The sequence below is a fragment of the Anser anser genome (genome assembly GCF_964211835.1).
Source record: "Anser anser genome assembly, chromosome: 2".
Taxonomy (NCBI): domain Eukaryota; kingdom Metazoa; phylum Chordata; class Aves; order Anseriformes; family Anatidae; genus Anser; species Anser anser.
Window position 1 is genome coordinate 138,345,563 of NC_139721.1, and position 22,080 is coordinate 138,367,642.

At 35.2% G+C, this 22,080-nt stretch overlaps 1 protein-coding gene across 12 annotated transcripts in view; it reads right to left on the minus strand.

The window, feature by feature from the left end:
- The window catches only part of AKAP9 (A-kinase anchoring protein 9), a 110,203-nt gene that overhangs the window by 31,571 nt on the left and 56,552 nt on the right, over window positions 1–22,080 (minus strand). For all 12 annotated transcript variants that reach the window (XM_083826935.1, XM_083826938.1, XM_083826936.1 and 9 more), the window contains 8 exons: window positions 20,944–21,312; window positions 19,763–19,987; window positions 18,485–18,625; window positions 17,824–17,927; window positions 16,821–17,026; window positions 9,097–9,308; window positions 3,548–3,710; window positions 579–791 (listed from right to left, as the gene is read on the minus strand). In XM_083826935.1, coding sequence (XP_083683061.1) covers window positions 579–791; window positions 3,548–3,710; window positions 9,097–9,308; window positions 16,821–17,026; window positions 17,824–17,927; window positions 18,485–18,625; window positions 19,763–19,987; window positions 20,944–21,312 — 1,633 coding nt within the window. The remainder of the gene's footprint in view (window positions 1–578; window positions 792–3,547; window positions 3,711–9,096; window positions 9,309–16,820; window positions 17,027–17,823; window positions 17,928–18,484; window positions 18,626–19,762; window positions 19,988–20,943; window positions 21,313–22,080) is intronic.

The following is a 22,080-nucleotide window of genomic DNA, read 5'->3' on the forward strand; positions in this document are numbered from 1 at the left end:
ACTTTTTTTTTTTTTTTTAATTTCTGTATTTTACTTTCTGGAGAATTGAGTAAGCAACTTTCATTAGTGGTAACAGCTTTTCCTTATTATGCAACTCCTGTGCCACTCTTATTCAACAGAGAAATTTGTTAAAAAAGCACATCTACAGTGCCTAAAGTAAGTATGGACATCACGTTCAATCATATTCAAGTAGGTAAACTTGCTTGTGTCTCTAGAAGTCTGTTTGGAAACTATTTAGATGAGTATTTTTGTACACAGGTGTCAGCTTTGAGATACTGCATCTCCAGCAATAATATAAATAAAAGCAAATTTTCATAGGTATCAAGTTTTTGCTGACTTCAAGAGCAACTGTGATTGCTCAGCCCTTCTGAAAATTCAGTCTTTTTTTGTTCAAATATCAAGAAAAAGTTATCTTGCTAGCGTTCGGCACCAGGTATGAAAATATCATATTTTGTCACTTCGCATTTTTATTAATGATTAAACAGAGAAAAGAAATCTAAACAATTTCACCAAGATTACTTATTGTCTTATTTCAAAATATAAGAAAATCTCATAGAAAGACTGTGAGAAATACGTACGCTGCTCTACTGGCCCCGCATCTGCTCTCATGGCATCCTTCTGTCTGGCAAGTAATTCCTTTTCTTCCTGGATCTGCTGCTGCTCAGCCTCTAACTCCTGCAATTTGTTACCTGTACGGAGTAGTTCTTGCTCAAGATGGTCAATTACATCTATTTTTTCCTGGAGCTGTTTTTCCAGAAATGCTTTTTCATCTGCATAACCATCAATGAGGCCTGTAGAACATCAATTTTTGGGTAGATTTAATAAGAATTTGAACTTTTTGCACGGTCAAGTCACCACAGTAATCTCATGTGAATGCACATACACATTAGATACTCAGCACTTGAGAAATTCTGCTCCTGTTTTCTTAGCTGATGAACAAACAATAAAAATAATAGCACATGGCAAAATATAAAAATTGGAAAATAGTGAAAGAGTGTACATAGGAATCTGAAGAGGAGCTCTGGTTTAGCTTGATGAATGATATTAAGGCAGTAAGAAATGGCACCACATTGGAATGATACAGAGTGAGCACAAAGCTAAATTCTTAGGAAAAAAACAAGCAAACAAACAAAAACCAACAAACCAAAACAAAACTAAATTTCCTTGAGGGCTGTATAAACTAACCTAAGATACTATAATGGTATAGGCCTCTGCATGAATGAGAAGTTTCACACCAGTACTTTCAGAAACATCTAACCATAGAACACAAGAGACGTTATTAATGTGCAACAGAAAGCACTAAATATATAGCGCACTCTAGAGAGGTGTGTTCTGTCTTGTCTGATGCTGATGGTTCTAGAGGACATACAGGACATCAGTCTTACAAAGCCAAAACTTTCTCAGCTAGAGACACAACCCTATCTTAGAGGTTTCTTAGTACTAAACACGAAGAATCTATGTAGTATTTTTTCCAATACTAAAGTAAGCTTTGTCAGTATGAAGCTAGTCTCGAAATAGTATTAACATGGATTTAACCCTGGCTTGAGAATATAGGAAAACTAAAGATGCTTCCATTGGTTGTCTGTGCAGACGATGTAAAACCTCTGTATGCACTTACATCCACATCAGATGAAAGCTGTCAAGAAGGAAATTAAGTAATAGTGGACTTTGCACATACTGGCTGCGAAGCACAGGCCTGGTCCCATGCATATCTATCATGCACTGTGGGCCAGTCTGTTTTTTCAGACTCGGATTCAAAGTGCAGAGGCGCATAGGTGGACTAACTGTTGAAAAAAAGATAGTAAACTAGAACCACAGAATCATCTAGGTCGGAAAAGATCTTCAAGAATATCAAGTCTTACGGTAAACCTGACCTACTGAATCCCATCAATAAATACCTCCTAGGATGGAGACTCTGCCACTTCCCTCAGCAGCCCAATACAAAGGCTGAGAAACAACATTAAAAGCATTTCAAAAATTGAGACAATACCAATTCTAGTAGTTACTTCCACTGTAACAGCTGACGTTCACAATGAGTACTTAGCAGACTGGAAGCTGAGAGGGCATTCCCAGGTTAAACGGAGTGCCCACATCCAACAAAAAGGTAGGAACAAAGAAAAAAGTCTAGTAGGATCACCTGTGTTACAGTATTTGCTCCTGCTTTTTTTTCTCTCTTTCAAAGACATGTAATGAAAGTTGTCAGAGTTCAGTGAACAAATTGGCATTAGCTTTTCTATCACATTCCTTAGATATGTCATATCTGATGCCACTAACACACCAGAGGTTTGAAAATGTCTCAGCTGCAGCAGTTTTTGTGATAAGAAAGAAATGATCACAAATGACACGTTTTATCTCAAGAGAAGACAGAGTACCATCAGATGTATAATGAACTAAGACGTTGTTTTGCATGCTTATCTAAGGAATTTGATAATGGAATGTAGTTTGGCTTTGTAAGAGTATGCTCACAGCTCGGTTCAATGAGCAGGAAAAATTAAATCGGGAGTTCTACCGCATTTTTGTTTTGTTATATCAACATATAAAAAGGCGCCTGTCATTTAGAAGTGAGTTAATTTCAGAAGTTCTCTGAAAAAAACGTTGAAAAAAGATTTAATGAATTCAGGAGTTATAGAGCATTAAAGCAATCAGAGGGAAAAATTAGCTGATTTTCTGCAAAAGACTGAACTGTATTAAGTCTCTGCACGTGATATAAATCTTAAAAGTAACAAGTTTAAATGTACAATATATCTACTGAGGCCTGAAACTAAAATCAAGTTCTGTCTCTTATAATTCAGAACTCATGATGAACTATCAACACAGCCAGTAAGTCAAGTCTTATAACTTTGCTAGACATTGCTATTGCTATCATTAAATTTAAATACCAGTTAAAACTTCTTGAAGATTTCCACTTTGTACGCTTCCAAGATTTTTTTCCAAATAAAACGTTATCAGATCAAAATCAGATAAAAAAACAGATTGCAAGGCATAGCTTCATAGTTCTCACTAGATCTTTGCCTTTAATATACTTTCTTTCCTAGCAAAAATATATACTTGCCCTACATTGCATTACATCTGTAAACCCAAAATACCATAACAGGCTGCCCAGAGAGGTTATGGACATTCAAAACTTGACTGGACATAGTTTTGGGAAGCCTACTCTAGCAGACTCTGCTCTGACCAGGGGGTTGGACTAGATGACGTGGCTTCCCAACTCAACCATGATTCTATGATTCTAAGTTGTTAATATTTAAGTTTGTCTGCACGTAACAAAATAAATCAAAATTGAGGATAACAACATATCCAAGCTATTATTTTTAATAATAAGTGGTTTTAATAATAAGTGATAAAAAAAATAGTGAGACAAAGTTGGGGAAACAGAATCACAGAGTGGTTGAGGCTGAAAGGGACCTCTAGAGAACATCTTGTCCATAACTACCCAGAAAGTTAGTAAGTTTGCTAAGAAAAAGCTTGCTAAGAAATTGTTCCAGTTTGCGTTTTCTTTACCTAATTAATAGGTTAGTGAGTTCAACAGCTCAAAGAAGTTACTCACCTTCAGCTTTACTAAGCTCCAAAGCCAACTGCTCTCTGGCTTTGGTTTCTTCATTAAGATGCTCTTGCAGTTCCTCCTGATACCTGATAAACTCTGTGGACTCTTGTTGCTTTTTGAAGGATTCTCGCATGAGTTCTGTCTGGGTAATTTTAGCATGTTCAAGCTACCACAGGAGAAAATTACACAAATTTAGACAGATTAAAGATTTTATGATAAATAGCCATTCTATTGCTCACATTTAACTGTTAACTAACAGTGGCTAACATACAGAGTAATGAGATTCTGCATAACTTCACTGGACATTTGATAAGATCTTTACTGAACACATATTTACAGACTGCAATAGGAAGACAGATTCAGTACAAAAGCCTAAGCAAATAGACAGCTCTCAGAACAGTGAACTGAATGAGCCACCTGGCCAACTCTGAGTCTTTGTTCCGGTGACTCCTGCTTTATGAGTTTACACTAGATTCACCTTTATTTACGCGAGTTTCTTACTAAATATGCATATGAGTGAGCTGCCATGCACCATATGCTTGGAATGGCTAAATATATTGCATAAAACTGGCAGAAGTTTTGATATAAATTGACATGTGTTTCATCTCTTTCTTTCCTACACACGAAGATAAATGAGGACATCAAGAAAATGTGAATATTGAATACATTGCACCTTTCAACCAAAAAGGCAGTAAAGCAATGCTTCTTCCAACTGTGTTCACCTAGCAGAATCATTCAGGATTTTCTTTTTTTCCTTCTCTGCTCATGTGATTAGCACATAATGTCTACTACCACAGATGTAGTGTAATCTCACTGAGTCAGTCACCTAGACAACTGGAAAACCAGGACTAAAATACACAAAAGTGTATACTTAGGGCCCAGTTTAGACACACCCAAAGTGATAGTTTCAAAAAAGAATTAAAATAAAAACTACAAAAGCAAAATAGTTAATTAATAATTAATGCTATAATTATTGATTACACAAGGTGTTCACCTAACACAACACCAAACTGGAGTCAATTACCAAGAAGACTCACACTTCTCAACTGCCAGCATTTACAGCCTACATCCATGTCTTGGAGAGACACAAATACAAACTGACAGAGCTGAATGGGGTATGAGTTCTTAGTTTGAATACCAGACACACCAAGAGAACATTTCAACTTCAGAAAATGAAGTAACATTTCCCACTCCCCTCTCTTTTTTTTTTTTCTCCTCTTTAATATCATAGTTATTGGCAAATATTTGTAAGAGTTAACTTTTGTGGCTTTGCTACAGTTTCTATTGAACATATTATATCTCTCAATTTCTTTTAAAAATTATGGCTTTGTCACCATCTCCAGCTAAGTTCATGAGTACAATTAACATGCTTTAAAATCCCTGAAAAAGGTGTTCGGAATGCTTTATAGAAAATTACACATAAAATTACCCATTTATAAATAAAAATTAATTCAAATAAAATGGAAAAGAACATCTGAATAATCAATACATTCTCTTTTATAGTACACTGTATTTAATGACTTGATTTGTTTTCTAGAGCATTCCTTTTCAGATGGACATCATCACCTTGAACAAGAGTATTCTGACAAGAATTAAAAAACAGTATAAATACTTCAGGTGAATATCTGCACTGAATGAAAATATTTTTAAGAACAGAGTAAGAAGACTGTAATTGTAGATTTTGAAATTCTGTATGAAAGCCCCATCTCAGTTAAAGGAGAACATATGATAGATTTACCGTCCATAGACAACCATAAAAATGGCTTACTCAAATGCATTAAATGCACTCAAAGGCAACTCCAGCCAAAACTCAAATAAAAACTGTTCACCAGCTCTTTTCAGTAATAAAATCTCAAGGTATTATTCAAAATTTCAGAGGACAAAATAAAAAAGAAAAGCAAATGAACATAATCTTTCAGGTATAAACATTTCTTTATGACCACTGGAAGCATTAGCAAGCTTGTGCCAGGTAACGTTACTAGTTAGTGCATGAAAGCTACAAAGGAAAAAAATGTGACTGCAGTGCCCTCCCTTTCTTCTTAAATTGTTTTTACAGAGAAAAAAAATGTAATAAGTATAATTGAAGTACCTTAAAAATAAATCTCAAATCTATATAAATCAATATACTTCTGTCTGCTAAATTTATTTTGTTAGTAAAGAACATGGAGAATTGTATAACTAAAGATGTTTCAGTGCCCATTAAAATTGCCTAGGAGAAATGCCTGTCAGTAGTACACAGTTTAACAATAAGGAGACAAGTTTACACCATTTCCACTGCATTCTCTTCTATTTAAGCAAGTTAAAATATTTTTTTAAAAACAACTTTTATACTTACTGAGTAGGGAGGTGTAGGCAAGGAGATTTTAGACACGACTTTTAAAATGTGCCCGTTTTTTTTGTGTCTGAAGTGAAAAACTGAAGTATTTACAACTACAGAATTATTCTCATCCAAGTGTTCAGTGAAAGGAAAAGGATATGGTAAAGGCACACGAGATTCAACCTCATACGCATCTTCTTCTTGGCCTTCTGTCCACAAGCTACTAAAGAGATTAGATGTCCAGTAGGTGCGGTAAGAATCCATTCCCCAAAATACTGCTGTTACTGTCTTCTCAACCGTCACGTAGGTATTTTGCACTATCTAAGCTGGCTTTAGAAGTTTCTAAGAGCAATTTGTAACAGAACACACACGTTTGACAATCTGACGTATCAGTACTGTCAGTGACAAACCTACTCAGGATCGCCAGGAAGCCTCAGATCTCACACTCAGGCAGAATAATTCAGGAGCACAGTAATCCAAAAGAGAGACAGGTGCACGATAACTTCATGTGGTCACTCCTAAAAATCCTTCTTAGAGAAGTTTCACGTGAAAAAGCACCACAAGTCTTCCAATAGCAGCTGGCAGGTAATATCCAAGGCACGGAAGTGTAATTTTGTTTTACCTGAATGGGTGTACTGCAGTAGACATACAAGCTAGCACAGAACAAAAAATAAGATTTTCCACCTCCACTACAGCAAGTGAAAGAGAAATACAGAGATGTCACTGCTTGCCTTCATTCTCGTTCTTTGCGTTAATTCAACAGGAAGAGCTTTCTCAAACTCACCTGGTTTAAAGGTTTCCTGTTAGTATCTCCCAACCGAAAGCGAGCATGGGAGGGGCGTGATTTATTTACCTACACGTAACACCAGCAGGTGGAATTTGAATTAGTGCACCCACTGAATGCCCTGCCTGAAAGGAGCCACACTGTGCTTCAGGTCTGAAAGTGTGTGTTCAGACAGGTCTCAAATAGTTCTTTGAAGATTTTGCCAAGTTTCTCTCACTCTTTTAAGTCGATTTTAAGAAATATGTACGTGCCCGTACGCACAATACAGCTGATTAAGAGGACAGGTTAAAAATCTTTTCTGTCTGTGATTTTAGGTTATTTTCTCCATTCTGCACTATTTTATGAAGTATTCATTTTCTGTATGTTTAAAACTAATTGTAGTCACCTTTGGTATATACAGGAACTGTATATAATTTAGTAACCCCAGAACAGACATTGCAAAGCAATGAATTCTTGCAGAATACCTCTATAGGACAGCTAGAAATTATGTCCAGATTTATACTAAATACTGTAAGAAAACGTGTGAAGAGATCAACAATTTATTTACTTAAAAAAACAAATACAACCTTCAGGGATAAATCCGTATTTGTCTACTTCATTCTCATAGTAAAAAAAGTGCGTGTATGTGTTTGAGCGAAAACAGAACTGTTGCTGGTATTAGTAAAGTCTGCTACAAAGCTACGAAGAGAAAATTAATTTTCCTGATCAACTGACAAATACAAATAAGCTGCTTAGAATATACTGATTACTTTTGCTGCTACTGTGAGACATAAGTACTTAATATAGAAACATCACTCATGAAAATAAAATAAATTAGGTTTATGTATAAAACTACTGCTTTTAAACATCAGAAGCAAAATATTCTGAAGAAAGAAGCACCAACTGGAATAAATGTCAGTACTTCTGTAAGTTGCAGCATGAATTCTTAATTGCTGCAACACTTTGAAGTTGTTTTTGTCTGCATCATCTGCTCTTTAAATGCAAGATGATGCAAGATTTCCCAGTGATGTCTAACAGTATTTTTAAGGACTACATATATTAGAGCTTCTGTATCCTTTTTCAGTATTATGTAATGCTGGGACTTAAGCTAAAAAACAAACAACCCAACAAGAAAACCACCTCAAAACACCAAAAATCTCTATTTAACTGAACTTATGCTTAAACAGAAGAGATCTACTATTGAAGAAGAAATCAGTTTGAAAATGAATGCACTGCAGAAACTGATTTACAAGATCCATCAGACTCCTTGCTTTAGTAAACTGTAGTGCGGGGGGGGCAGAGTGAAACTTGCATTTAAATTATTTCAACTTCATTAAGTCACAAGTTAGCCTTTTATCTTTTTTCCTTAAAAAAAAAAAAAAGAGTACCAACTTAATTTTGAAGCATTTTTCAAAAGCAACAAATACTTAAATGCCCTTAACTTTTAAAGTATTAGACAGCTGAATTTTCATATTACTTTCATCACTACAGCTTTTTTCTCCTTCATTTCCAGTAGTCATGATTTACATATTTTACACCCTGAGACAAGAAAGCAACAACTTTTAAATAATATCACTATTAGGTTAACTAACAAACGGGTCTGTAGCATAAAACACAGTTGCCTTTGAATTCTAGTCTGAAGTAAATTAAAGAGCTGACTTTGAAGACTGAGTTCTTCAAGAGACAGTGACTTAAAAATAATAGTGAAATACCAAAATTTACTTAGGGTACATTCAAATTGAGATATACATCATCTGAAAGTTAAGCACCTGGTATAAGCAGTGTGATTCAAAGTATCTGAGCTAGGTACATAACTCCCAATTCAACTAATAGAGAAGTACTCCAGAGAAAAATTAAAATCCCACTATGCAAATTCCCCCTACAGCAAAGAGGGAGTACCCATACACTGCCTCATCTTTGGAGGCTATTCATGAACCACGTACCTCCCTGTACACACCAGAAGGCTAGAGTGCAGACTCCTCTTCTGATAGCAAGGCAGGTATGTGCTTAACTTGCCACGTTTAAATCATAGTTGGAAGAAATAGTAGGAGAGCTCCATCTTTTTGCTGAGCCAATTGATTAAAATGTCTGTCAAGAGAATTGGGCCCAATTCCCTTCAAACCTCCCTCTTCACACGGGCCAGCTCAGTGTGTTCTGACACCTCCCGTCTCATCTCTGGATCACGGTAGAATGCAGATGACAAGTATGAGGAATGAAAGAGTGCCCTAGATTGATATACTCGTCTAAATTCAGGCATCCTTTGTAGTTCTAGTCCAATTCACAGTGTGAATCTACATTCATCAGTATGGTAATGCTGGAGCAGACTTTTTTTGGTTTAGGCACCTGAAGCCTAAACTGTTTCAGCTTTCAAAAGGAGCCTATAGTTTTTAGGCTTATAAGAATACATTTATGAGGAAAATGAAGAAAAAAAAAGACACAAAATCAAAACACATTATTATTAGATCATGCTACCTGATTCGAAGTTTCATTGATAGCTTCCAGAAGCTTTTCAACAGCCGCCTGTAGTCGAGAACTGATATTCATCACTAGTTCTTCATTTTCAGGGTCTAATTCCATTCCACTTTCTGCAAGATGTTGGCTCAGCAGTCCTTCATCTGTTGCTCCTGACCACAGGTTAATATCATCGTCTCCCATGCTGCTACCATGATATGAGGAACAGGACTCTGGAAAAATGATAGTTATGTTTTCCATAGACTCTTAGAACCTCAATACATGAAAAACTATGTTGGAGTTACGATTAGAAAGACAAGTCATAGTGATAAAAATATCTGTATTGATCACAAAGACTGAATGGGAAATATTACATACTAAAATTTTCACAAACAAGCTACACAATATGTTAAACAAAAACAAGCAGAAGGCAGAAAGAAAATGAGATATTAACAGAATATTTTAGACATCCTCTCAGTATGCTTTTGGGCTCAAAAAAAGTTCTCTCTTTTTGCTCTCACCTTGCAAACCTTTGTTCCTCTCAGTAACCCTTAATCTTTGGAGTAACTTGCAGTAATGACTTGCCTGGTCTTTAAAAGTAAGACCAGGTAAAGAAAACCCAGACCAGTCACTGTTGGTTAGTGTGCTATAACAGACAATTCGTTCAAGTTAGTAATTCAAAAACACAGGCTCAAGTGAATAAATGGAATGACACACATGTAATTCAACTTCTCAGGACAAAGACCAGATACAGAACATCAACAATCAGCATTATCATTAGTGGCCTGAAAACTAATTAAAATGGGTAGCTGAACAAAGCAAGTACAATGCAGGGGAACAGTTGCTGTCCCAACTAATTGGCAACATGGCATCTTCCTACTCTCAGTCTTCTAAGCTGATTCACTTTAAGGGCATTTATCTATTTTGTTTGAAAAGCAGGAAGCACAAAATTTGCCAATGGTATGGAACTGACAGCAATTCATCTAGAAAACAGTAGATTTGCTAAATTTAGAATTCAGGGTTGCATTTAAGCCAGACAAGTGAAAGCACACTCCTGTTTTAAAATCACACTTTCAGTGTGAAATCATATAGTAACAAATCACAACAGTAGATGGCTATTGGTGATGCAATGTTTTAAAAATGAAGAAGTGCTGTGTCGTAAGACTGTTATATTTGAAATGCCATAAATAAATGTTACTGTGGAAAATTTTGTAAATGTTTATTTTCACAAAGTATTTTTAAAATATCTTTTATATATATATATATTCATATATATACTTACACAGTTGGGTGTTTATTCTCAAGTTTTTCTCCCCCCAAAATACTTTTTTTCTTTTTTGGAAACAGTGGTATGCCTACATGAGTTAAGATCAGTCAATGCCTGTTAAGCAATGAAGTCACAATACTAGGTTATCTTTGAATTTAAGTTCCTGGTTACTCCATGAATTGTGACAGCTGAACTGGAACAGTTTGTTTAGCTACAGAAATTCAGATGAAATTATAATAGGTCAATTTTATAAATTGCCTTTAAAAACGTAGATAGCACTTTTGTGTGACACAATTACCTTATAATGCTCGTCTTAAACAGGCATGCAAATAACATCAGAAATGCAAGTTTTCTTGTTGATGTTGTTTGAACCCACCATGAAAGTTCTAGTTTTCTTTTTTTTTTTTTCTCTTTTAACAAGTTGCAACATGATTGACCATCTGGTTGACTTACTGTTAGGCAGCTGCATACATCCTGATAATAACACATTTATGCATTTATTTCATTATGGATGCAGATGATACATGACCCACATACAACAAACTAATCTACACCAAATTTAATTTAGAAAGGTTTAGTTTTGTTTACTTTTATCTTATAATTGAGAAGACTTTTTAAATGCAGACGTATTTAATATTTTTTTTTCTTCAAGCTATATCATTACTGTTTCATACCTCCTTTTAGATATGTGGGATATAACTTTACAAAATCTTTTCACACTCCAAATTAAAAAAAGAAACAACAACAACAAAAAAAAAACCAGAAAACTCACTATATACATTATTGGAATTAAGAATCATGGCACCTTTCATCTATGCAGGATTTAAAAGCACTTTTGAGTACTGCACTTTGGAACTTCAGTCCTAAACTACTGTAGTGGAGTCACCCCAGCAGAGGCTGGCCGTCATTTTCTGCCAGCACACTAATCAACCTTTGTAGTGGGTTTGAGGAGAATAAAGTCTTTCTCATAACACTGTAATATTCCAAGACCCTGCAATGTAAGGATGGCTGCAAAATGAACAATTTCATATTTTTCATTGAACAGCATTCTGATTTCTCAGCACCCAAACTTAGAGGACTCTGGGTGTCTCAATCCATCAATGCCAATGCAGAAGCTTTAATATCCTCAGAGTAGAAACGACCATCATTTCAGATGGACATCTGGTAGCATAAGTATTTCCAAATGCGGTGTCAAAGTATTTGTTATAGTCTGAGTTGAGGGAAAACGTTCCCTACTGAGCTACCAACACACTACACTTACTGTAAGACCCTGATGCTCTTGGGAGGTCACTCATCTTAAGTACTGACCACGTAAGACCCTGCTTAGCTCCAGAGATCTCACAACATAAAAGTATGGACACAGCACAGTAGCACAGCTATGAATAAGATAAATAAAACAACAACATATTAGAAAATGCACAATCTAGTTCTATCCTAATGGAGCACAAATTATCTGTGTAACATACCTGCATTACATTTCAGCTTCTATTTCTTAGGTAAATTTAAAAAAATCCTTTAAAATTTCAATTTCCCTACCTAAAAAACGTACTGGCTTTAAAGACAGGCAAACTTTGAATACATTTACAAATGTGGGCAAAGTTTGGCACTGAAAAGTGAATCTTAATGTACACAACTTTAACCCAGTCTAAAACTCATGTTCTATAACCCTTATATTTCTCTGAATTATTTGGTTGATAGGTATATCTGAATTGTGCAATGATGAGTGTAACTCAAATACAAAAATAAACATTATACAAAATAACTGCAGAAATTTGCAGTCTGTTGCAAGATCATCTGAACTTCTGGCTGCCTGGAAACCTGTAGAGAAAAATCTAAAAACATCAATGACTGCTCAGAATGTCATTCAAAGCCAGGTTTGGAATATGTCTAGTACACTAATAGCATCACTAATATTATTATTTCTTCAGAAGAGTGCAATTCAGCCTCCAACAAGTAACAATATTTTAAACTCTTCTCTTACTTATATCAATTCATTTGTAATTTGCTACCATTTCTTCTAGATATATACAAAATGAACCTATGTTAAAGTCTAAAGTTGTTCTATGAAAAATCCTACAATGGAACATCATAATTTCCCTGAAATAGCTATAAAAAAAAAGAGGAAGGAAAAGGAGAGTTGTCATCTGAAGTATAATTTGGTATGTGGAAACTTCACACCTTTCAAAAAAGGAAAGAATATCAAATACACTCAAAACTGCAATAATTTTGTTTATACTGTGGGGTTGGCAACTCAAGTAGAAAGAAATCAATGACATGATAAATGTAGACACCTGTAATGTAATTTCTATTAAGTGTCACTCTAAGAACAGGAAGTTCAGCATCTCGTAACTGCAAAGTGAAAGTCTCTGCATTTTTTCTCACTGAAAATGGTCTTAGTACACCAAAGTGTTATGGCACAGCGTATTTCCAGAAAAGTTTCAGTGGCGGAAGCAGGAAAAAGAAAGGTTAAATCTGATTAACCCCCATGGCAGTTGAATACCTAACCCCCATTTGTACTAACCCTTACAATGACAGTCAGCACCATCACTGCTCCAAGCATTACAACCAAATTCTCCTTCCCCAAATTCTTTTTTTCCATTGACACAAAATAATAATTAGAATGTAACCAGCACAAATAAAAGTGCCATTTGCTACTGAAAAGTGTTAATTGTAACGAAAAATAAAAGGTTTACAGTTTTTCCTTTGCCACAAAGTTTGTACTTCAGCATGTCAGATGTCATAGCCACTAGATCTTACGAAAAGACATACAGTGCTCACTCAGAAGTTTCAGATACAGATGTTGTTTATAAGCTGCCAACTGACATTTATGGAGCAATACCTATTTCATTTGAGACATATTTTGTGTCACTTTAAGCTAATGCCTCAGTTTATTTCCGTGATTCCACCAAGGAACTGTGCTCAGGGGTTACAAGTTGAACACAAACAGAAACTTGGTATTGTGACAGTTCAATGAATGTAACTAGTCATTACCTTGTTCCTGGTGCAAGGGAACAAGGAGCCCAGGAAGTAGGTGAGAGGGTTTCATGTTCAAGGGATGCCATAACCACACAGGCAACGTGCATTACTGCAGCCCCTCTACCCGAGGTAATCCATCTAAAGGGCTCTATCATGGTGATTCCTGGCCCAAATCTCCCTCTGCAATTAACTCACGGGATTTTTTTGCACAAGTGCTGTTCACTTCAAGTTATATGTTTTATGACTGAAATTTGAACTTTGCTCTTTGTGCTACAAATAAAATCTTGTGTTAGCCCATACCCTAGACAAGGTCTCAGATAAACCTCTATATGCTCTATAAATGAGGTTATGGTTATAAGCATGTGACCTTAATGATTCAGCTTTGTAAAATGTAGAAACAAGTCAGCAGAAATACTAGTCTGAGCTTTGCCTGTCAATAAATATGGATTAAGTTCGGAAGGTCAGAGAGAATACACTTCACTGAACACATTTTTTCTATTCTGTTACCAGATTTTTATTGGTACAAATTTATTCCTACAAATTACCTAAGTGAGTAAAAAGAAAGTTCTGTTTTGTCAGACACTGGAAAATACAGTAACAAGCACAGATTACAATATAGAAGAAGTATATATCTATTTCTTTCTTCCAGAAAACAATGGTAAAATATCTTAGAAGATTATGTTCTTTCAGACCATTCTATGGGAGTATAAGAAATGAGTAGCAACAGTCCTGTTGCTGAAAACACTAGGAGAATTTGTCTTCTATTTCTGTTTGAAGCAGGTTTGAATACATCAGCTGATGAAACAGTACAATCACTACTAGGGCTGTCTGACCCTAGTGGCAGAACTATGCACACAGCAAGGATGCTGCTGTATTTTGAAAGAAATTAAAAACAAACAAACAAAAAACAACCACCCACCCACCAACCAACCAACCAGAACTGTCAATCCTACATCTGAAATCAACGACAAACTATGAATTCACCCATTATAACCACTGCAACTTTGGATCTTCATTAATCCTTACTCTCTCCTTTGTTTTTTCATTTTTATATGATTATTTCCGAACATAAAAAAGAACACTGAAATAAAAAACTGGTATGTGGAGAGCTGCTATGCCAATACAGCTCTGTGCTAAGGGGACATTACAGTAACACATGAATTACTTTGTTAAAGAGTAGTAGATCCTTAATTGCCTCTTCACAAAACACTCCAATGACAAATACAGGAGATAAAACAGTCGATCTTCATCTCTAGTGGAAGTCAATACATTTCCATTTTATTTAAGAGAGTACTCTTTCATCAGAAAACTTTGTAAGAACAGGGTCTGTAGTACATTTAGATAACAGTATTACTAAACTTAGGCATAATTTCAAATTTTATCCACCCAAAATACCAAATAAAGGTAGTCTTCTGTGTTCTCCCACATATATGTAATGCAAATAGTCCCTCCCTGTTAAGAATTGTTAATGACAGTAATTAGTGACAAGTAAACACATGGTGGTGCAGAAGCAGGCAAAAAGCGACTGCATGTTTTGTGTATTGTGCATGACTGCGCAGAGCAAGCACATATGAAAGCAGCAAAATGCAGTAACAACGTATTAGCAATTTGCACATAGAGTTATGTATGTTTTTCTGAAAACGGAACAATATTCTCAGCAAATGAGAATGATGGAGAAAAGCAAGTGTATGTTCTATGAATAGGCAGGATATATCTATGAACTAGATTCAGTGAACACACTAGGCAATAACAGAATAAATATAACTGTGATGGCCTGTAATCACTTGCCTCATAATGGGAACACGTTTTTATTTCTTAGAGCAATGTATGTTTTGAAAATCTCAATGCTTTTTACACTATATAGTGACAACATGTAGAATATGAAGAATATTTATAAATTACTGTTTTCAATATAGAAAACTGATTTAAAATGCAATTTACACAAAGACTACCTCATGATGCAAAGGGAGGTGATAAACTTTGAGGCCAGTTATTGCTACTTTTACCACTTGGCTAAGGGACAGTGTGGAAGATAGCTAGTAGTGTTTCAAGACACTTACTCTGAACTGCTTCAACGTATGCAAACTCTACCCCCTTCATTTCCCACCCCAAAGTAAAATGCAAAAATATTTCATTTTGAATGAAGTGATTCCTTCAATTCTAGTACCTGGACAAGTACCAAAAATTTAGGCCAGAACCTTAGTTACCAAAGCTAAAATGTGGAGAAAAAATGTAAAGCCTCAAAAGTTATCAAAAAAGTATGCTAATTTTCCCTCACAATTAAATACAGTCAAACACGCAGAAAATAGAAGTTATGAGGCTTTGGGGTGAAACACCAGTACCATAAAACCATGAAGGTGCTGTTAACTGAAAAACTTCAAGAGTCCTTAGACTGCAGCTGTATACATTCCACTGCAGATAACCTGCGGAGAAATTGACCGGTAGAGCTGCCACTGTGGTACAAGTCATACATCCTTTTTTAACTTGCCCCATGTCTTAAAGGTATAAGGAATCAGCGGTATTTAATGATCTATGTTTTGAATGAAAGAGTTTACTAAAGTTCATCTTTGTTTACTATTTGTATGATTACTCTGTAGTATATATTTTCTTAATACTGAAAAGTAGTACTTAGTTCTTTTTTGCATTCGCAATAGTTAAAATTCCAGACAAAAACAGATGCATGATGTGTTTTAGTCTGAACTGATCTGTTGCATGTTGCCTGCCCTTAAGACCCAGGACAAACATACACATCTTTGCACTAGCTCCTTGTACCATGGGTTCCTAAATGGCAATATGACAGAGCTCCTATTCTTGCCCAAAAGAGAAATGAACAGACGCTACCTTAGCATAATCATAGCAAATTAAGCAATGCCTGGGAAAGTTCTTAGGCACCAGTAAGCAATTACCTACACTGTTAAAATGCTCCTTTAGGCTCATGCCAACTAGCACTCCTCCAAACAGTTGATGGGCACGGCTTGGGAGTTAGAAAGTTCCTGAAACTGTTTCCAAAAGTCTGTTTGCATGCAACCACCCTCTTTGGGAGGTTAAGAAAGGCCGCAAGCATAAATACAGGCTGTCCCATGCCAGCTGGTCTCAGTGACCAGTAACATCCCTATGTACGCTACGGGTACTAGTAGAGGTACATGCTTTGACACTAGCTTCCATTCCCCGTGTATACGGAGTGTTAAGTTGATGTAAGATTCCATGGAACTATATTTCATTCTCTTTCTCTTTTCCCCCTTTGACAGGAACATATTTTTATATTTCTCCCTTTCCCATTCTGTTGCAGGCTTTGCAAAAGTCATGTCTGGGTCATATCCAAAACCAACTCCTGAAATGCTGTCTCTTAGGAAGAGATATCATATGTATTCAAATGACTGATAGTAAAAAATAAATAAATATTATTTTTAATTAAAAACTTCAAAATGAAGGGTAGTTAAATATCAGAAAGAAAGCATGCAAATGCTACTTGTTATGAAACAGAAAACCATACTATAAGTACCTTTTTCATATCCCACACGGACACAAGGTTTTACTGACTCCTCTGGGTCTGCGTCCCATCCAGCTGGTTTGGAAGGCTGCACTTTCCCAGACCTATCCAGTAACCCAACTATATGGCGACCAATTGTCTCCTCCGTGGCCACAGTCGTCTTCACAACTTCTAAAAGAATCTTCATGAGTTTCTGATTAGCCTTCTGAAAACCATGCCTGCAGGACAGAAATTAATCAGACCTTTGATTTTCCCCTGCTTTCAAAGTGTGTTTTATCCCTTACACACCACTGCAACCAGGAAAAAATTGCAACTGAATTGGTAAAGTCAAGATTTCTTTTTTAAGACTAAAAAACGCATAACATACATAAATATCAAAAAGCACATTTGTGCTAAAACTCTTTTTTTTTTTTTTTTTTTACAAAATATATGTAAAAAGAAACTATTTATCCTTTTATCAAGATTTTACATTATCTTGGTATTTTTTCTAGTTTTTCTTTTAAAATAGCCAGAGGTCCACCTTTGTATTCATTAAATATCCTCAAATATTATAAATATAAATATTTCTCAAATTGGTATTTACCCATTAAATACCCCCTCTTACTCTTTTCTCAGTGTGACAATTAGATTGTTCATCTACATAGATCACAAAAGTTACAGAATATTCAAAATGTATTATCAAATACAATTATATTCATATAAGTTTAGTTCATATATGTACAATATGTTACTTTACACATCTGTATAAATGACATAATTCTATGTACTTATGTCATATGAAAGAGTAAAACAGACTAAAATTTGGTTCATCCTCTATGCCATTATAAAATTATGTTTTATAAAACATAAGATTTGATTTCATCTTAAGTATGTGAACTTAGAAATATGGTTACCTAGAATCAAAAATTATCATGAAGTTCTGTCAGAATAAAGCTTATAAATATGATTAACTTAACAGCAAGAATATCACAATTTTTCTTTAAATAATATTTTTTTAACTAACAGTTCTAAGCACCTTTCTTTAGAAAGAAGATCTGGAGATGTTTCGTCAGGCTTTCTTCCTCCATCTTTATCCACCGAGATTTGCTCTCTCACGTCATTTTGGTTTTCATTTTCATTCTGAGCAAGTTTTTGCAGAGGGAGAGAAGACAAAATAGAGAGAAATCCTGTCATGCCAGGAACAACATATTCTTCCGATAAGCAGTAAAATATGAAATTTAAAACTAAAATCAGTTGTGTTTTGTTAATAATACTTTTGCGTGAAATCACAAATCAAGAAATACTTTTCCTACGTGGAAAAATTAAACTAAACCAAACAAAAACCAAAACAGGAAGTCCAAGGCAGGGCTTATTAGAAAGAACTTTGTTATGCTGATTAAACAGTCTGTGCTTGCTGTTGCTATAGCAATATGAATATGTGAGTCTACCTGAGCAAACAGCTATATTAATAATCCCCACCTACAAGTTGTTTAACTTGCTTCCGACTACCTGAAGTAAAAAAAAAACACATTATGTTTACCAGTACCTTAAACTCTACAAGTTCTTAAACCTGCTCAAACCAAGAAGTACCCAACATCTTTTAGGAAAGTATATTACATGAAAAACTTTTTCAGCAAAACCAGATCTTACCAGTTTTATATGCCACAGATGCCAAGACAGTCAAAGTCCACACTTACCTCAGTTTGTGTGCTGTTGTTTTGTAGCTCACGGAATTGCCTCTCTTTTCCAGGTAAGGAATGTTGCTTTAATGATTCCAGTTCTTCTAAAAGAATTCTCTCTCTCTCTGCAGCCAGGCTGTCATTCTCCATTGAGACACGCTAAGAAAGAAGTGTTACAGAGGCACACACTGGGTTTTTAGGCTTCTGAGTATTAGTGAGTCCTGTCACTTCTAATTTTTTTACGTATTTTGCACAATGAAAATTCAGTCCACTTCTTTAAATGGGTATAAAGACATTGCAAGCTTTCTAAAACTGAAATACGGCTAGTAAATTCTTTTGGTATTTTATAGCTTGTTTAAGGTTTTCATAGAGTTTGGACCCTCATCATGAAATATGGTGAATATGGTGGTCATAATGTAAACTGAAAGTTTAACTTCCAAAGGTTACATGCCATAGTACATACATTTTGCACAACAGAGAGTAAAAGATGAAAAGTTATTTTTTTAAAAAGCCTACACACATTCTTTCAGAATTGCTAGAAGAGTCGATGGCTTAAACATGATGCACAAATTTCTATGCAGTTCTTATGCATAAACATCCTTGACATGAAAAAAGTAATCAGAACTTATGCTGCTGGCATTTCTCTAACTGATTTTTCACCAGTTTCAGGAATTTGCTAGCCTGGACAAAAGATGCAGTTGCAATTGGCAAAGGGATAAAGGAGAAACAATGTATAAATCAAAAGAAAGGATTGTCAGGATAAATGATAGAAAGATGCTACAAAGCACCTAAGAGAAACAGACACCTGACACTGCCGGAGAAGAGCCAGCCAACTAGAAAGCAAGTGACTTGCTCTCTAGATTCCCAAGCTCTTTTAGCCCAAACTTAAGCAGAACAGTTTGGGTAAGGTCTGAAGGAACCCAAGTTCCACTCCACAGTGAAATCAAAGAATTTTAGAATTCATTGATTACTATTTCCATATGCAAATATACATTGTTGAAATTAAATCAGAGCAAGGCAAATTTTTCTGAATTCTGTTTACTCTGCCTTTCAATTTGGCTTCAAGGGTTTGAAGAGAAGCCTGTAAGTGATGTTATTTTGAAGACTTAATTACTAAGATAAATTAATGAGTTCCAGTACACACAAACATATATGTATTTGCACACATGCACATGCATGCATATATTAAATGTGTGTGTCTCTTAATAGATACACAAGTATAAATAAACATAAATCTGAGTGGTGAAGCTTCTTCATTAAATCATTGTTAACTCACTGTGCCAGGCACCATATTACCTCAGCTAATTGCACTTTAAGACTCTCAAGCTCTGCTAAGAGTTGCTCTTGATTTTCTTTTTGACGTTCCATTTGCTGCATATGCCCTTGCCTCAGTAATTCCGTTGCCTGCTGATGTTCCTGATACTGCCGTACTAGCTCCTGTCGCATGTCTTCCAAACGCTCCTCATACAACAACAGCTGATTCGATGTTTCTGTGGCTGATGCTGTTACCACATTGTCGCGCTGAAATATTGGAACTATTTTAGCATTTCATGTTCAAAGACAGTTTCTAGAAAATATTTCAATATATTTTAAAAATACTTTCACATATTAAAATAGCTGTTACTAAAGCATTATCGTGGTGCCTGTTGCTTGAAAGGTCCAGGTTCTCCACTTAAAAAGACAAGCTTTTCAAAATGCCTCTTAGCTCACAGGAGTGAGTGAGTGTGTGAGTATGTGTATATACTGCAACAGAAGTTTGAGAGAACAGTATCATACAAAACAGGAACATTACAATTCCTGATACAGTCACTATCAAGATATAGTCACTATCAATACAAGACTAGAATATTCAGCTGTTTCACAAATTTGAAGGTGTAATTTTTGCTTTAGTTAGTGCCAAATTCAATAAAAAAATTAACTAGGATTAAATCGTAGAGTCAAAATTTATGACTGCTTTTTACCATATTTATCCAAGACCTTACCCCTGCCCCCATGTTTCTGAAGTGCTAAACATTAGATATATACTTTACGTATTACTTTTACAACTTTCTTCTTCAGCTGATATCCTTTATTACAAGGGAATCAAACTTTTCAAACAAAACTTTTAATCTGTCCCATGCATAAGTACTAGAAAATAACTTAGTTTAAAAAGTCTTTATAGAACTTATTGCTTGCAATACAGTTTCACCACAAAATAGAATAATGTTTTCCTTTAACCACGGTTATATTCCTTTCCTCATGGCATAGCGTAATGCTATGACAATGAAGTAGAACATCGGAAAGAAGGTAGATAATTGAGACCTAAAGTTACCATCCCTTTTAAAGGGAAAGGGAAACTTTTCAATTGAATTTTGAATTTTCATCTTAATTTCTTTTTTTGATGTCTTCCCATTGAAATGGAACTACAAATCCATTTGAATGATAATTCAAATACTTTGTTACATTTTTTAAAAAACAAACAAACAAAAAACACTTACCAATATTTCTTCCGACATATGCCCTTTGACATGGGAGAAAAGTTCTTCAGAAATCACTGATTCTTGAGTGGTCTGTCCTAACACATAACCAGACTTGTTATTAGAACAAAGATGTTTTCCAAGTAAGTTCATCTCACCAGATTCTTCAGTGAGCTCTTTGCAAAGTGATTTCAATTCTTCTTCAGGCTTACTACCCCTTTCTGTTGCTTTAAGGGGACTGTCAACCTCTTCTTCATTACACTCCTTTTTAATTTCAAAATGCTTTCCCTGTTGATGTGCAATTTGCGCTTGTGTTTCTTCTTTCTTCTGCCTAGCAATTCTTGATAATTCACTCTGTTTGGCAAATGCTACGCTCATTGACACAATTACCTGAATAAATACAAGAAATATGTATTAATTTATACTCTGCAGTGTACTAAATTATACTTTGTAGTATTTCCTATTGATGAAGAAATCTCACTGCTTACCATCAGTAATATAAATAGAATACTAAAAGTTCCGAACTATGATTTTACCATTTTTTTAAAACAGAATTTAGAAAGGTAAGGGAATATAGATACCTTGTCAATATCATGAACAGTCACATCTTAAAATACAGACATGCTGTGTTTAAAGTGGTCTAACAAACTGTGATGCTATTTTCAATTAAAATATAATATATAGCAGGAAATTATGTAGTTCCCTTAAAAAAAATAGCCTAGATTCTACAAGGTGACTCCGAAAAGTCCTGGTATATTGTTCTAAGATATTGTTTTAAGTCCAGCCATGCTTAGCTTCCTCTATCTATCCAAGTATCATCCATAAATATTTCACTGACATTGAACTTCGGGGAAGCAGTGCCATGTGCTTGATATTCAGTGCAGGTATTTAATTCCTTAGAAAGAAACTTCTACAGGCATTAAATAGCTGCAGTTGCAGTTACAACAGGTTGGTAACTTTTGCATTGCTAAGCATCTCCTTCTAATACAAATAAACCCCTTTTCTAATCAAGTGAGTAGTTGTTTGCTAGATTTAGAACAGAGACAGTAAAAATGTGTAATAAATACAGAAGTGTTACACTTGAAAACAAAAACACACACACGCATACAAAAAACAACACAAAACAACAAAACTTACTCTTCCTTCCCAATCTTGTCT